This window comes from Talpa occidentalis, unplaced genomic scaffold (genome assembly GCF_014898055.3).
Source record: "Talpa occidentalis isolate TD23 unplaced genomic scaffold, MPIMG_talOcc4v2.1 talOcc4.8, whole genome shotgun sequence".
NCBI lineage: Eukaryota > Metazoa > Chordata > Mammalia > Eulipotyphla > Talpidae > Talpa > Talpa occidentalis.
The window spans coordinates 40,224,587-40,245,481 of record NW_023605194.1 but is presented as its reverse complement, the minus strand read 5'-3'; the positions used below and the strand labels follow the sequence as shown (position 1 = coordinate 40,245,481).

General features: G+C 55.9%; 1 protein-coding gene across 1 annotated transcript; it reads right to left on the bottom strand.

The window, feature by feature from the left end:
* Nucleotides 1-10,238: 10,238 nt before the first annotated feature.
* Nucleotides 10,239-15,004, bottom strand: ZNF503 (zinc finger protein 503). Its single transcript, XM_037495831.2, has 2 exons — nucleotides 14,106-15,004; nucleotides 10,239-13,348 (listed from the first exon to the last, which is right to left on the bottom strand). The coding sequence occupies exons 1-2, from the start codon at nucleotides 14,409-14,411 to the stop codon at nucleotides 11,729-11,731; spliced, it is 1,926 nt and encodes a 641-aa protein (XP_037351728.1). The 5' UTR covers nucleotides 14,412-15,004; the 3' UTR covers nucleotides 10,239-11,728.
* Between the last annotated feature and the right edge of the window lie 5,891 nt (nucleotides 15,005-20,895).

The following is a 20,895-nucleotide window of genomic DNA, read 5'->3' as shown; positions in this document are numbered from 1 at the left end:
CTGAACACATAATTTTCAAGAGAAGGCATACAGATGGCTACCAGGCACACACAAAAAAAGGTGCTTGAAATCATTCATTAACAGGGAAATGCAAACCAAAGCTACACTGAAATATCACTTCACATTTCAAAAAGATGACTATTTCAAAAAGATGAGATAACAAGAGTTGGCAAGGGTATGGAAAAAAGAGAACCTTTGTACACCATTGGTGGTAATGTAAATTGGTACAGTCATCATGGAAAATAGTATGAAGGGTCGTCAAAAAATTAGAAACAGAACTACCAGCAGAACAAAACAGAACAGTAGCAATCCCGCTTCTGGGCATATATTCAAAGGAGATGAAACAGTATCTCAAAAAGATATCTGCACTCCCATGTTCATTGCAACATTATTCACAATAGCCAAGTCCTGGAAGTAAACTAAGTGTCCGTGCATGGGTAAAAGGATAAAGAAAATGTGGACACACACAAACACACATACTGGAATATTATTCAGCCATAAAAGAAAGAACCCTGCCATTTGCAACTACACAAATGAGTCTGGAGGACATCATGCTAAATGAAATAAAGCAGACACAAAAGAATAAATACTACATGGTAACACTTTTATGATGAACCTAAACTAGGCAAACTCATACAAGCGAAGATTAGATGGTGGTTGTCAGGGACCGGGGAAGGAAGATAGGGGGAGATGGTGGTCAAAGTGCACAAACTTAAAAAGTTATAAGGTGACTCATTCTGGGGACCTCATGTACATCATGGTGATTATAGCCAATAATATCACATTGTATACTTGAAATTTGCTTAGAGAATAGATCTCAAGTGTTTTCACCACATACATGTATATTTGTCTAAAAAGAGTGTGTGTGTGTGTGTGTGTGTGTGTGTGTGTGTAAATCAACATACCCAGCAGTCCACTCTTCATAGTTGTTCAGGAGGCCGCAAAACTTTCAGGAAGAGGGCCGCTGAACAGAGCTGCTCTGGTTCCCTGGCACCTGGAAAGCCCGTGGAGCTTACTGCAGAGAAAGCTCAGCTCCGCCTTGGGGGTGTGAGATGGTCTGCTCTGGGAATGTCCTTTGTTGGGGATGGACTGCAGGGCCAAGCCAAGGCCCAGCCTGAGGTGGGGGGGGGGTGGACAGAGAGGTGGCCATCTAGAGGGTCCACAGACCAACAGGAAAAGAGAAGTATGGGGATTGGCAAAGTCAACCTGGGGTCACCCTTTTCTGTATGGTTTGTGCCATTCTCCTGGGATAGGAAAAGGGATTTTGGCCTGTTATCCGTTACCTATTGTTACAAGAAAAAGAAGCCAAAATTTAGTGATTTAAAACAATACCAGCATTAATTTTGTTCCTGAATAGCCAATTTGGGTGGGGTTTGTGGTAGGATTTGTCACTGCCTCACTCAGGACAGCCCAATGGCGGGGGCTGGAATCTTCTGAGGCACGTAATCCTATGAGGGCAGTTGGTGTCACTGTTGGCTGGGGTTTCTGCTAGGATTGTTGCTAGAACATCATACATGGCCTATCCCTGTGGACGCCGGGTTTCCTCATAGCATGGTGACTGGTTTCCTAGGGTGAGCTCCCAGAGGAGGTGGGATGGCCTCCTCAGAAGTCACAAAGCATCACACATTGTGGTGGTGCTCTGGCCACAGCCCTGGCCAGACTCAAGGGGAGGGAATGCAGACCCCACCTGCTGAGGAAGGAGGGTTGACTTCATGGTGTAAGGATCCGCAGCTGCCCAGACAAAGCTGCATCTCACAGCCCGGGTGTGGCCCGCTGGCCAGGACCAGGTGACTTCCTCACTAGTTCAAAGGGACATACTTGCCTTGTGCTGCCTCCTTCTCCCCTTCCCGTGGGTGGGATTAGTGCCCATGTTTGATCATACCAATGAGTACAAAATCCTGGGGGATAAAGAAACATCAAGATGGGTGCCTGAGTGACTTCCTCGAGCAGAGCAGGTTCATCAGCCTCTGCATAACAGAGACCCGAGAGAAATGTCTATATGATTTAAGTCACTGTAGTGGGGGGCGGGAGGGCTGTCTGTTACAGCAACATATCCTATTGCCACAGGCTGTAGACCTCAGGATCATATTTTACTTTCCCTCTCCTTTCCAGCCCTTTCCTGCCTTTCACAGAGCCCAGTCCCTTCTACCTCCTCACTGTCCACTAGAACTGCCCATGCTTTCACTCTCTTGCTTCCAGCTCTCACCTCTGGTCTGAACCGCCTCGAAAACTTCTGATGGCTCCCCATGGTTTATCAAAGACACCATCTATTCTCCCCACATTCTCCCTCACTTCCTCTGTTATCCTCAATTCCTACCAAACACCCCCATGGGCATCCTGCCTCCACGCCTTTGATTCAGGTCCATCCTCCTGTTTTCCCAAATCCCTTTTTTTCCCACCCATCAAATGCCTGCTCATTATACACGTCCAAGTGTTGCTTCCTCCCCAGTGATTTCTACATCCTATAGGATTTAATTCTCTGCTTCCTCTAATTATAGCCCTTACCATAGTCCATCCGAAGGCAAATTGATTCTGTGATCCACTAGACTGGACAGCAAGTTACTTGAGGGCAGACACTCTGTCCTGGTCATCATTTCACTGTCTCCATGCGCAAGAGATTGCTGTGTATGCAGTTGGTGCTCATTACATACTTGCCAGTGAACACTCACTTTTCATGGCTGGAGGGAAGCTCATGATTCTGATTTGGCCTTAGGTGACCAAGGTTATCTTCCCTCTTGCCTTGGGAACTTCCTCTGGGAACACCAAGGGAGGTGAGAGGGATTAGCCTTCCCATACCTCCCTGCAGATGGGGAAGGAGCGGCTGTGGACATTCTGTCAACTTTGAGACCAGCAGCCATGAGTTGATGTACACGGGTTTTATAGGCATGGGCTATGTATTGAGGTAGCTCTAAATCTCAGCCCACTGCTCCTTAGCTGTGGGACTTGAGGCATATTACTTGATCTCTGAGTCTCGGTTTTCTCATTTATAATTTGAGATTAATATGGTACTGATTGCCTAGAGATATTGTAAGGATTAAACATGATTATGTATATATACTGCTTAGCACAAGGAAAATGTTCACTGAATGTTAATGATAATAAGAGTTTCTCTCCTGCGGTCTGAGGCTGCTGGTGAGACAGTGCAGGGCAGCCTACACTCCAGGCCTGGTCCATAGGGCTTCTCCAGAGCAAAGTTCAGAAGAAAGTGCATTGTCATGACTGACTTGGCTCCAGCTGGGCAGTGTGTGGGTGCTTCCTGCAGGTAGAGGCAAGAGTGTGGCCGGTTCCTGGTAGAGTTGAAAGGAAGGAGCCAACTACCAAGTCTAACTCCAAAGATGCAGCATGTATGGTGGAGCCATCCGAGCAGGACTAAAGCAGGCATTTTCAGAGGTGTGCAGGTAAATGTTTAACAAATAATTCCCTGAAGGAAAAAACTTGCACTTGTAATGTTTGCTTTTTGCTATGGTGTAAATGCTCCCATCATGGCTGATTTTAAGCTACAGAAACAGCACCACGGAATGAGGAGTTGGGAAGAGATGTGAACTGATTCCAGTACACCGCTGAGTGGGGCCTGACGCCTTGCTGGGGAAGGAAGGCTTCAGTGTACAGAGCGGTACACCCCTCCGTCATGATCATGCAGTGGTGACAAGCACACAAATAATTGTCCTGGGGTCAAGCAGCCTATTACAGGATGCTAGTTGCGCGCTTCCTGGCTGTTACTTTGGGCACATCACTTCACCTTTGTGTACCTCAGTTTCCTCATCTATAAAGTGGGGCTAATGATAGTGCCCACTTCAGAGTTGTGGTGAGGGGTACGCAGGTTAGCACTGGCCTGTGGCAGGTTTGAAATAAATGCTGTTTATTTCAGTTAATTGCACAGAGTAGTTGCAAGTTGCCTTGGTCAGAAATACTTTAGAAAGAAAAACTTGGAGTTGCTCAGGGTGCTTCCCAAGAGCAAGCTCTTTTCATGTTTAAATCTTGGATATCTTTCAAAATCGAGGATTTTAAATCTGTAGGTCCATGAACTACCTGAAATTATTTTTCCAATGTTCACTGTGTGTGCTTATTTCTATTCAAAGGGGCCAAAGCTTTTATTGGATTAAAAAAAAAAAAAAAAAGGCTGTGGTTTCTGCATCCTTCCCTCAACCCACAAAAGGCTTAAGAACTAGTGATGTGAAGGGTGTAGAATTCCCACACCAAAGGAACTGCCCCTGGAGGATGTGGGGGAGAGGAGATCTTTGTAAAGTGTGTGAAAGAAAAATGGCAGAGACACAGAGAGACCAAAAAGAGGTCAGGCCGGAACTCTGAAATGTCTCTCTCTTGTTGAGATCTAAGGCTGAGGAAGCTTCTAGCAACAGAGCAACCACAAAGCTCACTTTCACCCATTCCTGTTGCGTCCCCCTTCCAGTCTCCTCCGCCTTCTCCACGGCTCCCTCCCCCTACACACTCCTCACCCCCAACTCGGGGGTGTTGTGCCCTTAGGTCTCCGCTGGAGGGACCAGAAATGGAGGTGTGATTCAAACTGGCTCAAGTGTGGTTATGACTCAGCCGCACCGTTTGTGTTCTCTTGTAACTTTCTGTAGTTACACTATAATTATTCAAGGTAAGATTAGTGCGAAGTTGGTTTAGCACTGGTCTGCTTCTGTTCTGAAGATATTCGGTTTTTCATCTATAATGTGGAGGGGGTTGGAAGATATGTTCCAAGGCTATACCCTTTCCACCAGTTGTTTTTGAAAAAGATGATGTCTTCTCCCTGGCTTGGGATTGTGTGGGGGAGGCTGGGTCAAAATGAACAGGTCTCTAACTAAAGTGTTCTTTATAGGGGAAAAATGACTTTTGACAAGTAGCACTTTAAATCCCTGCAGGACCTGCAACTCCAGGTATCCTGAAGAGACAAAACCCACCAACCCTGAATTACAACTGCTGAGGTCTTACCAAGCGCCACCCCTGCCCACTTTAGCAACAATTGTTAGGGGGGAAAGGATGTCCCAAAGCTAATTCCATACAGGCAGGAACCCGTTCAATATCGGGGTTGCTCTATAACACAATAACCTGTGGTTTAGAGGTGAAGTCTCCACCCAGGGACCCCCTGGAAGGGCACCATTTAGACAGCTCTTTTGACTCCAGTTCCGGGTGACCCCACCTGTGGACTACAGGGGAGTCTGCTAATGTTCTCCCACATTCTCACCCCTCCCGATGGCCCCTGAGTAACAGAACCCTGACTTTATTTGAGGCAGCACTATGCCCAGCTAAACATTACATTTCCCAGCCTCCTGGTCAGCAAAGCTTGGCCAAGTGACAAAGTCCCGCCCAGTGCTGCAGTGTTTTGTGTGCACTGCAGAAAGACTCCCTAAAAGGGGGCAATCATTGACCACTTTTCCCTCCTCCTTCCTTTTGTTTGGAATGTAGAGATGGTAACTGAGTTCAGGCAACCATCTTGGTTGGATTCAGAGATGAGGATAAAAGTTTCCTGGTTGGGCGGGCACAGAGAAAAGTACCCTGTGTCCTGATGACCGCGGCCACTCTCAGCCTCAACTGCCCACCTCCAGACTCAGAGAAGACAACGTTTCCCTTTAAGTTTAAGGGCCTTTGTTGCTGTCAGCAAACTCAATTTCTGACTGATGCATGGGTGCTCGCCCAGCCCTGAGCTTCATGCCATGCACACAGAAACCCAAAGCTTCTCGAAGTCAAGTCCCCTGTTTGCCTCATTCCTCTTTTATGTCTTTTGCTTTTGGTTTTCCTTTGTCACGCGCCTCTCTTGCTCCCTCTCTTCCCTTCCAGTTTGCTCCTTTCCTCTAATATGTGTTGAACATCTACCTGTTTCAGGGACCAAGTTAGACACCAGATTAGGAATAATTATAAGAGATAGTCCCTCCTTCCTAGTGCCTCAGAGTCCAGTTTTCTTTACATTGCCCAAAAAACAAAACAAAACAAAACAACATAAGGAGAGTACAATGGTGGGAGGAACAGGTGCTACAAGAACAAGAGGAAGGCATGGAATCCAGTGGGAAGAACTGGGGGAATTTCAGGAGCAGGCGACACTAGCCAGAGAGTTGAACAGGAGTTTTGTGTTGCTGGTAATTAGGAAGAGAAGGCAGAGGACAAACTCCCAGGGACACAGTCCAGCATGATGTGGTACAGTGATTAAAGACTCAGTTTCCTCATCTGTAAAATGGGACAGCAATAGTAAGAGGAGTAAATGAATGCATGGAATAGTGAGTGTATATACCACATGCTACTTATTCACATTATTGTTGTCCATTTAAACAGCATCTGGGGCTCACTCATGGCATTCATAGTCTTGTACAGTTTTGGAGACAAGTTTCACAAAGCCATAAATGACTTATCCATAGCCATACAAGAATGAAGAGGCACCACTCAAACCCAGGTACTCTTATCCTTAGTGTGCTCACCTTTTATACTTCTACCTTCTGCCTTTGCATTAAGTGCTGAAGGAACATACAGTGAAGGAAAATTCGGTGTGTGGTTGGGGGGAAACTTGGAGGGCTTCCAGGAAGAGGTGAGTCTCCAGAGCGTTTTCAGGGGAGAAGGCAGATGAAGACATTTCAGGGATGGAATATATGATGAGCACAACTGACCGAGGCCAGCAGAAGGTCTGAACTGCGAGGATTGCTGAGACACAAGTAGGACAAGCAAAGAGGGCCAGATCAGAGGAGGAACCATGATTACAGGCAGCGTGATAGCCAGGTGGCTGAGTAAGAATTTGAGCCTGTGGGCCACAGAGGGTCACAGTGAATTCTGCAGCAAGAAGGCTGCTCATAATGACATGAGATTTTCAGAAGTAACGTGTCTTCACTGAAAACCATCATGGGCCAGGCACTAGGTTGGGTATTTTCACATTTTAAAATTTCATTTGAAGAGCCTGACACCACCATTAAATTGAAATCAATGCCCCCATTTTGTAGATGGGAAAACTGAGGTCCAGAAAGACTGTCATAGAGTTGAGCAGGTATAAGGGCTAAAAGTTCCATTTATATCAACCTGATCCCAAACATGTGCTCTGTCTGTCCACTTTATCACGTGGCTTTCCGCTGATCTCACTCTCTAAGTGCCCCTGGTGCTCTGGGTGTTCTTATTAGGTTCTCTGATCTCAGCAAGGGCCAGGAGCCTTGCTGCAGCCCAGAAACCTCAAGGACAAGCCATCACACTGGACAGAGAGAGGTCAATAGCCCTGGGATGTTGGGGAATCCCAGCAGAGGGCAGAATGAATGATTTGGGATCTGGGTCTGATAGAAATGAGTTCAAGTCCCAAACTTGCCAAGCTCAAGTGAACTTGAGCGAAGTTTTTAACCTCACCTGTGGCCGGTCCGAAGGATTAGCCTGGCTTGGGAGCCAGCAGGGACAAAGGTCTGACTATTCCTCAATCACTCTCTAGTCATGTATACTTAATCTAAATATCCTCCTGCTGAACCTCAGCTCCTTCATCTATGAAACAGGGGTTAAAATTTTTCTAAGGACCTCATGCAATTGCTGTGAAATTTAAGTGGGATAATCTAGGCTAATATGGATTGGACATGGTTCATAACAGATGTGAGCAGGTCAGCGGGAACTTTTGCAGTCACTCTGAGCATGGCCAGGCCTGGAACCACACTGGGTGAGGACCCCTTAGCATTATGTGCACAAGAGGCCATCAGATGGATTGCAGGGATAGGTTTCACCTTTTGGGCCGTGTTTACACGTTTTCCAAAGCACAGGCGTTCGTCCCCTAGCAGGGCTTTTCCATCTGCCTTCCCAGAGCAAAGATGACAGGGTCAGTCAGTGTCACCAGAGCTAAAACATAGGCAGGGGTTGAATGGCGGGAAAGGGGTGAGCTTTCTCTGCTGGTCTTGCCAAGGGTTCCAGGATTTAGCCTCAGTTTCTCCATATGTGTCAGGGGGCGAGCAAAGAGACGCAAGGCCCTTGGCAAGGGGGGGACTCCAGGAAACAATCAGTGAACGAGAGAGGAAATGAATACCTGAATGGGTGGGGATCATCTCAGTCTGGCAGACAAGGTGGCCCTTGGGAACCTGAGAGCGGCGGTGGGAGCTCCCCAGGTTGGGGGGCGGTCAGGGCACCTGGGCCAGCTCCTCTGGGTAGGGCAAGAGCAATGGGAAGACACCAGCAGGAGCTAGAGCAGGTGCACGCATGCGAAGGACGCGGTTTTCAGCAGGAGAGGAGAGAGGAGGGACAGGGGCGGACTCCAGGACACTCTCCGCAAAACCCCGCGGAGGCGGCGGCCCCGGCATCACCCCGCGCGGCGGGCGGTCCGGGAAGGCTGGGGTGCCGGCTCGGTTGGGGTCCCGGCTCTCCTTACGCGCCTCGCGCTCCGCAGCGCCGCCTGGCGGACACGCCGCGCTCCGCTAGGACTTCGGCGGCCACTGGCCGGCGCGCCCGGATCCCGCCCGCCGGGGCGCAGGAGAAGGCTGGAAAGGGCGGGCCGGCGCGTCCTGGGGAGCTGGGGAGGCTGTCCCCAGAGGGTTCGCACCTCGGCCAGGACCCGAGCACATTCTGGCACCCTCTCCTCACTAACCCAGGGCTCGGGCAGCTCAGCTGCACACGTCGGGAAACCCTTTCTCCCCCAAACCTTCGGCTCCCGAATGAACTCCAGAATTTTACTGCCTCTGAGTAGCTCCTCCGAAAAGAGGGTCTCATTAAAATTTCAAGGCGTTTTGGTTTTGATTTTTGTTAATAAAACACCAAAAGGGAGCGTAAGGACACGAACGTGCCCGGTTCGTTTCCCTGCTGGCTCCACACCTGGAATTCCAGGATGGGGGAATTTCTAGGGCTTTCCCTGCCCAAGCGGGCCCGCGGGCGAGGCGAGGTGGCCCGCGGAGCCCTGTCCGGAGACGCACGCAAAGGAGGGCGAGGCTGGGGTCCAAGAGGCCGGTGGCGGGTGCTGGTGGGCGGGTGAGCGGGGCCTGGCTCTCCTGTCCCAAGCGGTGGGCGCTGACGGCGGTCGGGGCTGCAGCCGCGCCACCTCCGCCAAGGTCCACCCGCCCCTTTGGCTGCGGGTGCGCGCTGTCTGTCGAGAGCCTGGGGGGATAGGCCCCGCAGGTCGGGGTTCTAGAGGAGAGGAGCCCAGCCTCTCTTAGCCGAACCAGAGCGGGAGCGGCCGGCCGGGCGCCTCCTCGGGCACCAGCCCCGGTGCCCGGCATCGGGGAGCCGGGGCGTGGGGGTGGGAGGCTGCCCCTCTCGCTGGAGGCCGCCCGGAGCTTGAGACTCCACCAAGTCCTCTCCAGGCTGAGCCGAGAGCTCCCCGCGGCGTCCTGGAGGTCGCCGGGGTTGCTTGGATTGCAGCTGGAAGAAAGGCCTAGCTGCGCGAGGCTGACGCTGGGACGAGGCCGGGAAATCTGAAGAGTCACCAGCCCGCGAGCAAATGGCGGCGGGGGCCGCACGGTTGCCTTGCCCAAGGCCTGAGGCCAAGGGCGGCCTCTGCGCGGCCGGGAACCTCCCGCAGCAGCAGGGGGAGCCCGGCGCCGGGGGAGGCCGGTGGCTCAGAGAACCCAGAACCGCCTGACTCCGGGGAGAGGGGAGTTCGGGGTGCGCGCTCAGCGTCGCGACTCCGTGGCCGGGGGAGGCAGGAGAGGCTTGCTCCGGGTCCAGAGCTCCCGCGGACCCGGGAGGGCGCGCGCCCCAACAGCCTGAAGACCACGGCTCGCGCCAGGCCAGGGCGCTCAGTGTGTGTGTGGTGTGTGTGTGTGCGTGTGTGCCTGTGTGTAGGGATGGGTGGGCCTCCGGCCTCCTCCAAATCAGGGCTCTTGTCTGCAGGATTTCTTGGGCGCGTCAGGCAGCTCAGTGCCGAGGCTCAAGCTGGGGAGAAGAGAGCGCCGCGCGCCGCGGGGATCCACGCCCAGACCGAGGGTGCCGCGGCGCCTTTACGCAGCGCACCCAGCAGCCCAGACCGCACCCAGCACCCGCCCGAGCGCCCCCAGCTAGCCGGGAAGGGGCGCCAGGACCCTCGCGGGGCCGAACCTGGAGGGGCTTCGGGGTCCCGCGCCCCCGCCCGCTCTCGGCGGCGCAGGCCGGGGTAGAGCGAGGGCAGCAGAGAAATCGCAGCGCCGAAGAGCAGTCGCGGCGCCGGCCCGCCGGGTGTCCCAGCTCCGGGGAGGGGAGCCCAGGAGGTGGCGGGACCCGAGGGTGGGCTCTCCGCCGCCCCGGCCCCCGGCGGAAGGAAGGGAGAGCGAGTTCACGTTCCCCCGAGGGAGCGAGGGTTCCGCCGGGCTCTCCTCAGGCCAGGAAAGTCGGTTCCCAAACGCCCGCCGCACCCCAACCTATCCCGGCCGCCCACCCCGTCCTGGAGATGCTTGTTGCAAAGTGGAGGGGCCTCCCTGGCGGCGGCACCTTCCAGCGGTGGAGGCGGGGAGGTCGAGTCCTTGCCCGTGCGGCTCTTTGCACAAAACGAAACCCAACTCCCAAAATTCTCAGGAAAGAAAAAAAAATTTTTTTTTAATCTCCGGGTTTTTTTTTTTTCTTTCACTTTAAACAAACCAGCTGCTGGGAGAAAGATTAAAAACGAAATGAACTGTAGCTAAGGACACTGTTTTTTCAAGTTGTGAGAGCCCTCTTTAAAAATACTGTCCCCCAAGGCCAGCCCCACGACAGGCCGGTCTTTCCAAAGCCTTTGCCTCTTTCTGAAAATCACAACAAAGCGGTGGAAAATGCGGCCACCGTCCTGGGAAGGAGTGACCAGGGGCAGGCCCAGGAAACCCACTTCGGCCCAAACTATGATGTTCTTCTCTCTCTTCAACCAAAAAATTAAATAAATAAAAATAAAAAAAGATAAGAAGTAAAACCTTTTAATACATCAAATATACGGAATTTTAATCTTTAAAGCGATACATTGTCTATTATTTTAGTACATGACGTAAACCTTACTTGTCCCCTTCTCAGCGGGTGGACTTAAAAATTAAAAATAGTTAAGTGTTCCTTTTAAAGAACAAAATAAGGCAAATGAGGTTTTGGAATAGAATTGTTTTTCCTTTTTTTTTTTTTGTTTTCTTCCAGAATACATACAAAAAAATACCCATTCTCTTTCGATGGTATACACCTTAAAAATAATTGCAATTTGAAATCAGAGCTGACAAATTGTGACTTGTTTTGTTGGTTTTTTTTTTCATTTTTTGTAACAAACATGCATGTAAATTTGTGTTTCAATCAGACATTAAATAAGAACGTACAATACAATCATAGCAATTTTAAAGTAACATTAAAGAGAAGACCTCTAGTTCTGTGGCGGTTTTGTATTTATTTATAATCTACAAGGGACAGGAGGGTTTGTTTTCCACATTTTTACCCTCGAGTTTTAATTTTTTTTTCCCCCTCCTCCTTTCTGCCTACGGAGCTCAAACTAAATAATGCACTTTTGAACCACGGGTCCGCTTGGAGCTAACATAAATAAATACCAGTGTCCACCGATGCAGTCCTCAGTCGAACACCTTCTCAATTATTTTCTTCTTCTTTTTTCTATAAAAAGTCAAATGATATTTTTCCAACTTTTATAAAGTTTGGGTGGGGAGGTGAGAGTTGCGTGTGTGGGGGGAAAGGCATTCCCCTCCGGGTCTCGGTCGCTGCTTCGGATAGATAGGTACGGTATGTCTGTTTTCCTTTTCCCGGCCCGGGTCTTCCCCTCTCGCGGGGGGACAGTAGCCTCTGCCCCGTGGCCGCCCTGCCGGGGCTCCTCCCCTCCCCCCGGCGCCTGACTCTCCCTGGCTGGCGCGCCCCGCTGCCCTCACTGATACCCCAGCGCCGAGGCCGTGGTCAGTCTCTGTCCGTAGAGGGCATAGGGGGAGTAGTAGGGTCCGGTGGCGGCGGGCACTGGCACGGGGGCGCCGGGTGTGGGGAGCGGGCTCTTGGAGTAGGGGTGGTAGCGGCTGCTGAGTCCCAGCGCGTGGTGGGGGCTGCGCAGCGCCAGCGTCCCGGGGCTGCCCGGAGCGCCCGACGTGGGGATGTGCATGTGGCAGGCCATGGCGGCCGCGGCGGCGCTGGCCAGGGACGACGAGCTCGGGTAGCCCGACAGCAGTTTGTCTGTCCCGGGGAAGGCCGTATGGGTCCGCAAGTGGCTCAGCAGCTCTTCGGACGTGGCGAAGCGCTTGTCGCACGGCCCGTTGGCCGACACCCAGTTGCAGATGTGGGGGAGCGGGTCGTTGGGGAGCATGAAGCCGTAGGGGTAGAGGGGGTGCCCGGCCAGGGAGGGCGGCGTGGCGCCGGCCGCCGCGGCGGCCGTGAGCGACGAGTGCACGCCGTGCAGGGGGTGCGTGGGGTACACCAGCGGGTATCCGGACTTGAGCGCCGCGGCCGCCGCGGCCGGGTCGTGCGCGCAGGAGGCACTGGCCGCCGCCGCCCCTGCCAGGTGGCTGGCGCAGTGGTAGCTGAGGCAGTACGGGTCCCGGCACAGGCTGGCTGTCATCACGGACGGCGGCGACGCCCCGGCCAAGGGGCTGGAGCCGGCGGGCTTGCTGCAGCCCAGAGAGCCCGCCGCGGCCGCCGCCAGCTGCGCCCCCACCAGGCTGCCGGGCTTGGTGGGGTCGAGCGCCACGCCGTGCGGCAGGAACTGGGGCGGGTACCCGGCGTAGGCCCCCGCCAGGCTGCCCGGGTAGGTCATGCCCGCAGGAGGCAGAGGGAACACTGTCTGGCCCGGCTTGTAGGGCGACACGGGCGCCACCAGCCCGGAGCCCAGCACGGAGGACGAGGTGGGCGCGCTGGGACCCGAACCCGAGCTGGAGCCCGACGAGCCGCCGCAGTCCGAGCCGAGCGCCTTGCCCCCGGGGCCCCCGTCCGGGTGCTGGTTCACGTCCACGTTAATCCCGCCGCCGCAGCTAATCCGGCCGTGCGCCAGCCCCGCGGGCCCCCCTTCGGCCGGGGCGCCCCCCGAGCCCTTGCCGCCGCCGGCGCCCGCGTCGGGGTCCTTCTTGTCGTCCTTGCCCTCCGCGCCGCCCGCGGCCGCCGGCAGCATGCTCCCCGGCGAGCAGGCCGAGGCGCTGGAGCTGGGGCTGCCTGTCCTGGGCGTGAACGGCTGGCAGGTGGCGCTCGGCACCCGGAATCCGGACTTCTCCGCCGAGACCCCCCCGCCGCCACCACCACCACCGCCGCCGCCGGCGCCCGGCTCCTTCTTGTCCGCGCCGGGCTTGGAGTAGGGCTTGAAGCTCGACTTGTCCTCCACGCCGATGTCGCTCAGCTTGAGGGGGCCCGGCTTGGCGTCCTTGTCGCCCCCGGCGCCCCCGCCGGCCCCGCCCGCGCCGCCCCCGTTGGAGGCGACGGAGGAGAGTTTGGAGGAGGGCGAGGGGTCGGGCTTGCCGATCTGCGAGCACGTCTGCGCCAGCAGCGCCAGCGGGCTCTTCTTGGCATCGAGCTGCGGGTCAGGCGTGCGCGGGGGCGCAAAGAAAAAGAAGGGAAAAGCCTTTAGAATCCTGGCTTCTGGGGTTCAAGCGCTCCTGCGCGATGGCCCGCGAGGATCCTGCCAGCTCCGAGGTGCTTTTTCAGGCGGCACTCCCTACACACGCACACTCACACACACACACACACACACACACACACGCACACACTCTCTCTCGCCTTTGAGGAAGGTGGCAAGACCCCTTAGGCCCCTCCCAAGCAGGATCTTTTCTGCCTCGCCCAAGTGCTAACTGGATGTTTAAAAACTCACAGAAGGTGTCGGTTTCTGACCCCTCCACCCAGAACTGTGCCCCCCTCCCCTCCTCCCTCATTTTTCGGAGTAGGGGCCTGGGTGGCTGGTGCCTTGGAGACTGTATACAAGTAGCAGTTTCGGGGAAAACGGAGAACTACGACTTTGGAGTCGTATTTTGCACTCCGGTTTGTCTTCCCGAGCGGGAGTGAGGGGGCCTGGTTCTGGGTCGGGGTAGGGCCTTCATACCAAAGGGAGAAACAAGTTTGAGCGGTCTTACCCCCTACCTTTCACGCCCCAGTCTCCACCCCCACCCCCACCTTCCGCCCTAGTTTTAAGGTGCGGGTGCACTATCCTCTGCCCCCACCCCGGAGCTGAATCATTTTGACTCCCCAGTCCCATCCCCAAGCTCCAGAAGAAAGCCATCCCACGGGGCAGCAGCCGGGGTGGCAGTCCCAGCTTTATCCTGGGAGAGGGTCCTTACCTCGATGGGGCTGACGGGAGTGGAAGGCAGGGGCTGCAGGTACTCCGGGTGCAAAATGTGGCCAGTCCGTGCAGTCAGCATCTTCAGCACCTTGATGGGCAGGCGGTTAGCCTGGCGGAGAGGGTCAGAGGGGGGCACGGCGTGCACAAAAGGCTTGGTGCTGCCGGCCTGGGACGAGCCGGGGCCGGGGCCGGAGCTATTTCCAGAGAGTGCGCTGGTCCAGGCAGGGTCCGCGCTACTGCTCCCTCCGCCGCCGCCGCTGTGCTTACTGCTTCTTAGGGCAGAAAGCGAGGGCGCTGTGCTCATGACCCACCCGCGCGCATGGGAGCAGCGGGGGGAGGGCTCCGGGAGGCGCGGGGCGGTCTCGGGGCTGCGCGCTCGCCCCAGGAGTAGGAGCAGCAGCAGCAGCAGCAGGAGGAGGAGCTGGCGCGGCGGCCACCGGCGCCCAGAACACCTTCTCGGCGCCTGCACTCAGAAGCGAATAATCCTGGGTGGCCCGCGGAGGAGCCGTGGCCGAGCGGGAGGCGTCGACCCGCCTGCTGGAGCGAAGGGTCGCTCGCGGCGTCCGCCTCGGGCTGCGCCCCGCGCTGCGCGCTCGCGGCCCGGCGCCGGCGCTGAGCTCCGCGATGTGAGCCGCTGCCTGTCCAGCCCGGGCTCTGGCGAGGAAACTCACTTCAAAAGCAGCTGCACCGAGGGGGAGATTAAAGCCTTTGCCGCCTTCCAATCAAATGGGAGCCCGAGGTGATTGGAGGGTCAAGGGGATGTGACGCGTCCCGCGCCGTCGCCGCCGCCAGGACTCTCAGCGCTGGTTTTAATGGGCAGCTCCCTCTTCGCCGCCCCGCTGCGTGTCCCCTCCCTCGACTGCGCTTCGAGGACTAGCTGGACATTTATTTTACGTTTGCTCTCTGCCGCCTCCCTCTTTTTTCCCCGGCTGGTTGTCCTTTTTCCCAGCTCGAAAATAAACGGAAACCTTTGGCTGGAAGGTGCGCGCGAGGGACGGAGCGAGAGGTGCCCGCCAGGCGCACCTGCGGGGGTCTGGACAACAACTGTACGGCCAACTGCAGGGGCGCCCACGGGGGTCCGCACACCGAATATTCTCTCCTCTTCGGTGCTTAGGATCTCTTAAGGCACGGCCGCCAGGATCAGGAAAGGTTGGGGCGCGGGTGCTGGAAGAAGCTCGCCCGCCCGCTTTGGTTTCCCAAGATTCGGCAGCGGAGAAACCAGAAGCCGGGTGGGCAGCCGAGGCGGTGGCGGCTCTCCGGGGCGCCGCGCGCGGGGCTCTCCGCCCTTCGCCGCCACGTGACGCCCGGGGACGCGCAGATTGGGGCGGGAGCCGCGTCACGTGCTTCCTCTGTCTCCCCCTCGCGCCCCCCACCCCCATTCTTACGCTCCCCCGCCACCCTCTCCTCGCCTCTCCGCCCCCCCCCCATTTCTTTGGGCATCTCCACCCCTCCATCAATTGTCAATGTTCCTCGACCGCAATCAATCAGTTATTTGTCAGCTCTTGTCAATCCGCCCGTGATTTATGTCAGCTTTTGTTGCTGATTACAAGGCGGGTGCGACTTGAAGGGAAAGCGAGAGAGGGAGAGACACAGAGGAAAGAAGAGACCGAGGGGGACCTGGAGGGGGGGGAGAGGAGCAGGCAGGGCGTGAGGGGAGGGGGCTTCGAAGAAAAGGAATGGAAGAGGCGCTCAGTGTCAGGAAAATGAATTGTGAGCGGAAAGCGCGCAGGTGCGCCCCAGGGCGCCGAGCGGGGAGCGCGGGCCTAGGGTGAGCGTCTCACCCCGGTGTGTGGGCGAGAGATACGCGCTTCCACCTCCGGGGACCTGGACCCGTGGAGGCTGCGGGGTGCGGAGCGGTTCCGAGTACCGGAGACGGGGGGCCGTGACGTCTAACACGGGCGATTCCCGCCCCCCCCTTACTTATTCCGTCGTGGGCATGCGGCGTGCGGATGTCAGGCTGCCAGCCTGCCGCGGACCTCGTCCTCTGTAGTGTCCCGACCCCAAACTCGGAGACTTCTTTCCAAGAGCCCCACCAACAACGTAACCTTGCACGTTGGAGGTCACTGGCGGGACACTTCCCCCTTCCAATTTTTTTGACCCCACCAGGATCGTAGCTCCCTGAGATGCTGCCAAGAAGAGCCCTGGGCCTGGGCGTCTGGGGGAGATAAGTCTCAGCCTCACCCGGGCCCTCTTCCCCGGCCCTCCGCCCCGCGCCAGCCCCGCAGACTAGGTAGCTGGGGTCACTCCAGGTTGCTAGTTTGAATTTACTGGAACGCCGAGCTGGGACTGACCTGCGCCGGGAGAGCAGAGGAAAGGAACCAGGGAGGGAGCGGGTGACTGCGTGTGGGCACAAGGGCGCTTCCAGGGAAGCGGAGCGGGACTGCCGCGTTCCCCTCGATTTGCACAGTCACTCGGGCTGTTTGAGGGGAAGAGGGGAGGCGCTGTGGGTGCCTTCGTGTGCCTGGATCTGGGTGCACAAGTGTGTACGTGTGCCCAAGCCGCTGTGTGAGTTCTCAGAGCTTTGGCAGCGTCCGGAGCGAGTTCGGGGGTCACCGCCAGAAACTGGAAGGGAGAGAGGGGAGGACGCGTCCTCTTCCTCGGAAGGACTTGGAGGACTTTGAGTCTCCCCTCCCCCACTTTTCCTCCTCTGCTCTTCTTTTGTTGTCAAGTCCTTTTGATAAATGGTGGGGCAGTGAGCGGTGGGATCCAGGAACCAGTTTGTCCCCGCGCAGGGGGCGGGGGCCGGGCCTGCGGAGTCGGCTTCGACCGGCGCTCACCCTGCGCTGAGCCCCAAACTCGCCGGGTTCGGGTCTGGTATCTGCACTCGGCGTGTTCACCTTCTCGCTCGCCGTCCTAGTCCCCCTTCCCTCATTTTTGTCTCTTTCCCACTCCACGCAGGTAACGAGAACTTTCTGGGGTTTTAGAATTGTCTCGTAGGCATTCTTTTTCTGCTTTTAAATCTAAGCCTTTGAGTCTTTAGGTTGGTAAACTTCCTGGGGGTGGTAACTGGACTACAGCTAATTTGGGGAAGATAGAATAGGGGAATGAGGCGGTATCTTGGGCTGTGTGCTTGTGTGTAGGTGTCAGAACGCCTGGCAAACACCTATGTTCAAAGGGGTTGGAGGGTCTGCCTGTGCAAAAACTGAGAAAGGTGAGTCAACGTGAGGCCACACGCAAGGCTGTAAACGTTGTCTGAGTGATCTTCGGGGCGTGAGCCCCAGGTGCTCGTTTCTGAGGGCGGGACAGTCCTAAGCTGTCTCTGCAGGGCAGCGTGTCTGAGGCCGCTTGTAGCCTGCGGGTGTGTTAGTGTCTGTGTCACTGAGTGCGCGCCAGTCAGGTATTGGCCGGGATCAACTGCTTCCAGAGCCCAGCAGTGGGCCTCATGTCGCCGTGGCTTCCCCGTGAGGCCCAGGCACTGAATTCTGTGGCAGCCAGGACTGGAGAAGACCGCTGGCCTCTATCCCCTACACCCCACCCCCATCCCCCGTCCCTCCCTTCAGTCTCCAGACTCAGATTTTTCTCTCCTGGGATTCTAGCAATGTTCTTTTTATTAGGGCGGCTCAAGGGCCGCACCCCCAGTACCCATAGCTCCGGGGAACCGGAGTGTGCTCCACGAATGCCCGCAATGGGAGTGCCACGGTGTGGTCGCACGGGTTTGAGGGCCGGCGCGGTGCTGGGAGCGCGCGGGTGGTGGTCCCAGCGCGTTCTCTCTTCGCCCAACCCAACTGGGAAGGTCCGAGCGCACGGGGGCGCCTGGGGGCCTGAGAGCCGGGGGCTTTCAGGAGTCGCCAACGTCGGAGCCTGCGCACCTCGCCTGGGAGGCCAAATCCCCAAGGCCCCTGCGGACCGTGGAGGTGGGGGAGTTATTAATTACCCCGCGCCAGGCCTAAAGCCTCCAACCCCCAGCGGCGGTTGGCGTGGATGTCCTGCGGATTTTATTTGCACACAATGGAAATGATTTGTTTTTTTCTAAGAAAAAAAGAGTGGGCCTGGCAGATATTTGAGGAGGGGGTGGGAGGAGAAGGAAAGGGAGCGAGCTGAGGAAAAAAGTTTGAAAATGCCTTGAACTATTCACTGTCGAGATGGCTAATCAGTATTGAGGCCGGAGGGCAGGCGGGCCGCCTTTCACCGCCGCTTCTCTTTCATCTCGGGCTCGGCGGAGGCGCTCAATTAAAAGCCTATCAGTTTGTAAGTAAATCAACGCCTATCAGAGTTGTCACATCAAACAAAACGATTATTATTGCAGCCCGCCTCCCCTATTAATCTCCCTCGAAGATAATCCGCCTGACAGGTCAGACCCGGCGAGCTGGAAAGCCTGGCCCAGAGCGCCCAAACAGTCCCGGACTGGCGCGCGCCCCTGGGGGCCTCCCCTTCGGGTCCCGCCCCGCCTTGTGGTCTCTCAGAAGGGGGAGAGAAAGAATGCGCGGAGGCCCCAGGACCCAGGCCCGCCCCTCGGAACTGGGAGCCAGGCCCAGATTCTCGGGGCTAGTGGGGGACGGTCCCTGGAGGCCCTCGCCTTTTCTAGGGGCCGCAGAGGTAATCACCTCGCTGCAGTCAAGGGCTGGCCTGGGCTCGGGGCCCCGCTGCGGCCTGTACTCTTCTGGGCTCGACTTCACTGACTCTTCTTTTTTCCTCCCTCTCTTCTCTCTCTGTCTTTAAATTCTTCTCCTGCTTCTTCCTTGGCTCCCTAACCTTTTTCTCCCCACCCCCACCCCCTTCCTTTACTCTTTCCATACTTGCCAGGAAATATTTCCCTTTCTCTCTGCCTCTTCACTGTGTACCGTATATACCACTTCTGCGCAGCCACACTCCAAAGCAGAGTATTCTCAGGGCCGGGGTTATTTCTCTGCGGCAAGGCTGCCTCAGGAGTGTGTGCAATTCCCAGTAACGCGTAACAAAAACACTTCCTCATTTCTTCCCAAGCTGAAGCTCGATGCCTGTTGATGGGCTGGGTGCATTTGGAAGGAGGCGAGAGAAAAAGAGAAAGCCTGGCAGTGAGATGGGTAGACGGTTACAAGGGTCCTGTTCGGGAATTAGTATTTGGTATTGGAATTTCACAGCTGCAGCATCGCGGACCTCGCTGAAAGCGTTGCCTGGGGTTTGCAAATATGCGGAGGATACCCACCGGGGATCTGGGCCACAGCCCGGAGTATGTGAGGGGGTGCCCGACATTTCATAAGTAAATATACCCAGATAACCGCTTCTATGGCCTCATACTGGCCTTCGGCGGGCCGGGAGGGGCCTGGATTCCTGCCCCGCGCGAAATCGTGGTCTTTCCCCCGGTGGCCTCAGGCTTTGCGCTTCGGAGGACCTCGGAACCAAGCGTGACCCGCCCTTTTCCGCGCTCACACTCCAAATCGATAGGCCCAAATGGTACTAGCCAGGGCCAGGTGGAGTCAGAATTGAGGGGGTGGTTGAAGTGCATGAGGGGGAAGAGCTGGGATAGTAACCCCAGACCCTGATACCCGAAATGCGGGGTTTGGCGCTTGGAGAAGGCTACCTCTCGGCTCGTGTGCTGGGGAAAATCCCCAAGGCGCAGCGGTGCTGGCTGTCCCAGCCGAGCTTACCCCAGCAGTCACGCCGGGGTCTGAGGCCGCGGATGGCAAAGCGTCCACCTCAATGTGCTGGGCGCTAGGAGATGCTGGTTTGTGGCCCTTACCCCGGCTTCCGAAAGCCCCCCTATTTGTGGGCATGTTCCACAGCCCACCTGGTAGGGATATTTACTCCCACACCCAGAAATACTGTTTCTATGAAGTGGCTCAGCGATCTGAGCACTTGTTGTTTTTTAATGGGTTTATTTCACCTCCGCCACGCCGCAGATATTTAAAGAGGTACATATATCGCACCCCTCAGCGATGTGGAACTCACTCTGGCTATTGGAAATATTCGCTGAGTGGTTAGTTGTACCTAAGCGCTTTCTTCAGCCCATGTTATATCCAAGTAGGGACTGTAAAAAGACACTTGCAATAGAATTTTTCCAACTTAACTCTGTACACACACAGAAAATTTAATAATATTTAACGTCCTTCTATAGATCTAAATATTCAGATGTTATATTACATGCCCTTGAAGCCAGAACCGATCTTCCGTTCACACAGGACATGGAGCTGTTTGTATAATTGCCATCTCCCTGCACTTACACATGATTCTCGATCTAATAAATTCAACCTTGTCATTTTTAGCATCGACGGGATTTCTCTGGCTGAGGTTTGCGTTGCCTGTATCAGAATAAATCCAGCTCGCAGGCATCCTGCAGGAAAACGCTCGCGGTTCGCGTATATGCAGACGCACCGGCCCAACTCGCCACGCGAGGTGGCTCCTCATCCTTGAACCGCTGCAAGTCCGACCCCCAAGTCTGGACTATCGGCGCTCTCAGGTCTAGAGGTCTCTCGCTGTCCTGCGGTGCCCGGTAGTCCCCTACCCCCACCCCGCGGATGCTTGGGGAACCCGACCGACTGAGTCCGCCCGCAGCGAAAACTGAAAGCAAATTTCGCAGCAGATGAAGTCCGAACTTTCTTCCATGCAAGTTTGCAGCAGAGTTGCTGGCGGCTTCGGGAGGACAGCGCGCTGCTCTGCGCGCGCGAGGTAGGGTGGTGGGCGAACAGGGCACCAGGCGCCAGAGCCTGGCCGAGGCGAAACGCTAGGGAGGGGGGCCTTCCCTTCCGTATTTCTCGCCAATTCCTCGATCCCTTTCCAAAAAAATTAATTTCCAAGATGCCGCATCCGCCTACGGTGTGTTTGTGGGGATCACACCAGAGAGGAGACAGCTTTGTGAAAGTTACAGAAAG

Coding starts and splice junctions, on each gene's coding strand:
- ZNF503 (XM_037495831.2), bottom strand. CDS start 14,411: ATGAGCACAGCGCCCTCGCTTTCTGCCCTAAGAAGCAGTAAGCACAGC. Junction 13,349..14,105: donor CTCCCGTCAGCCCCATCGAG/GTAAGGACCCTC, acceptor CCTGACCCGCAG/CTCGATGCCAAGAAGAGCCC.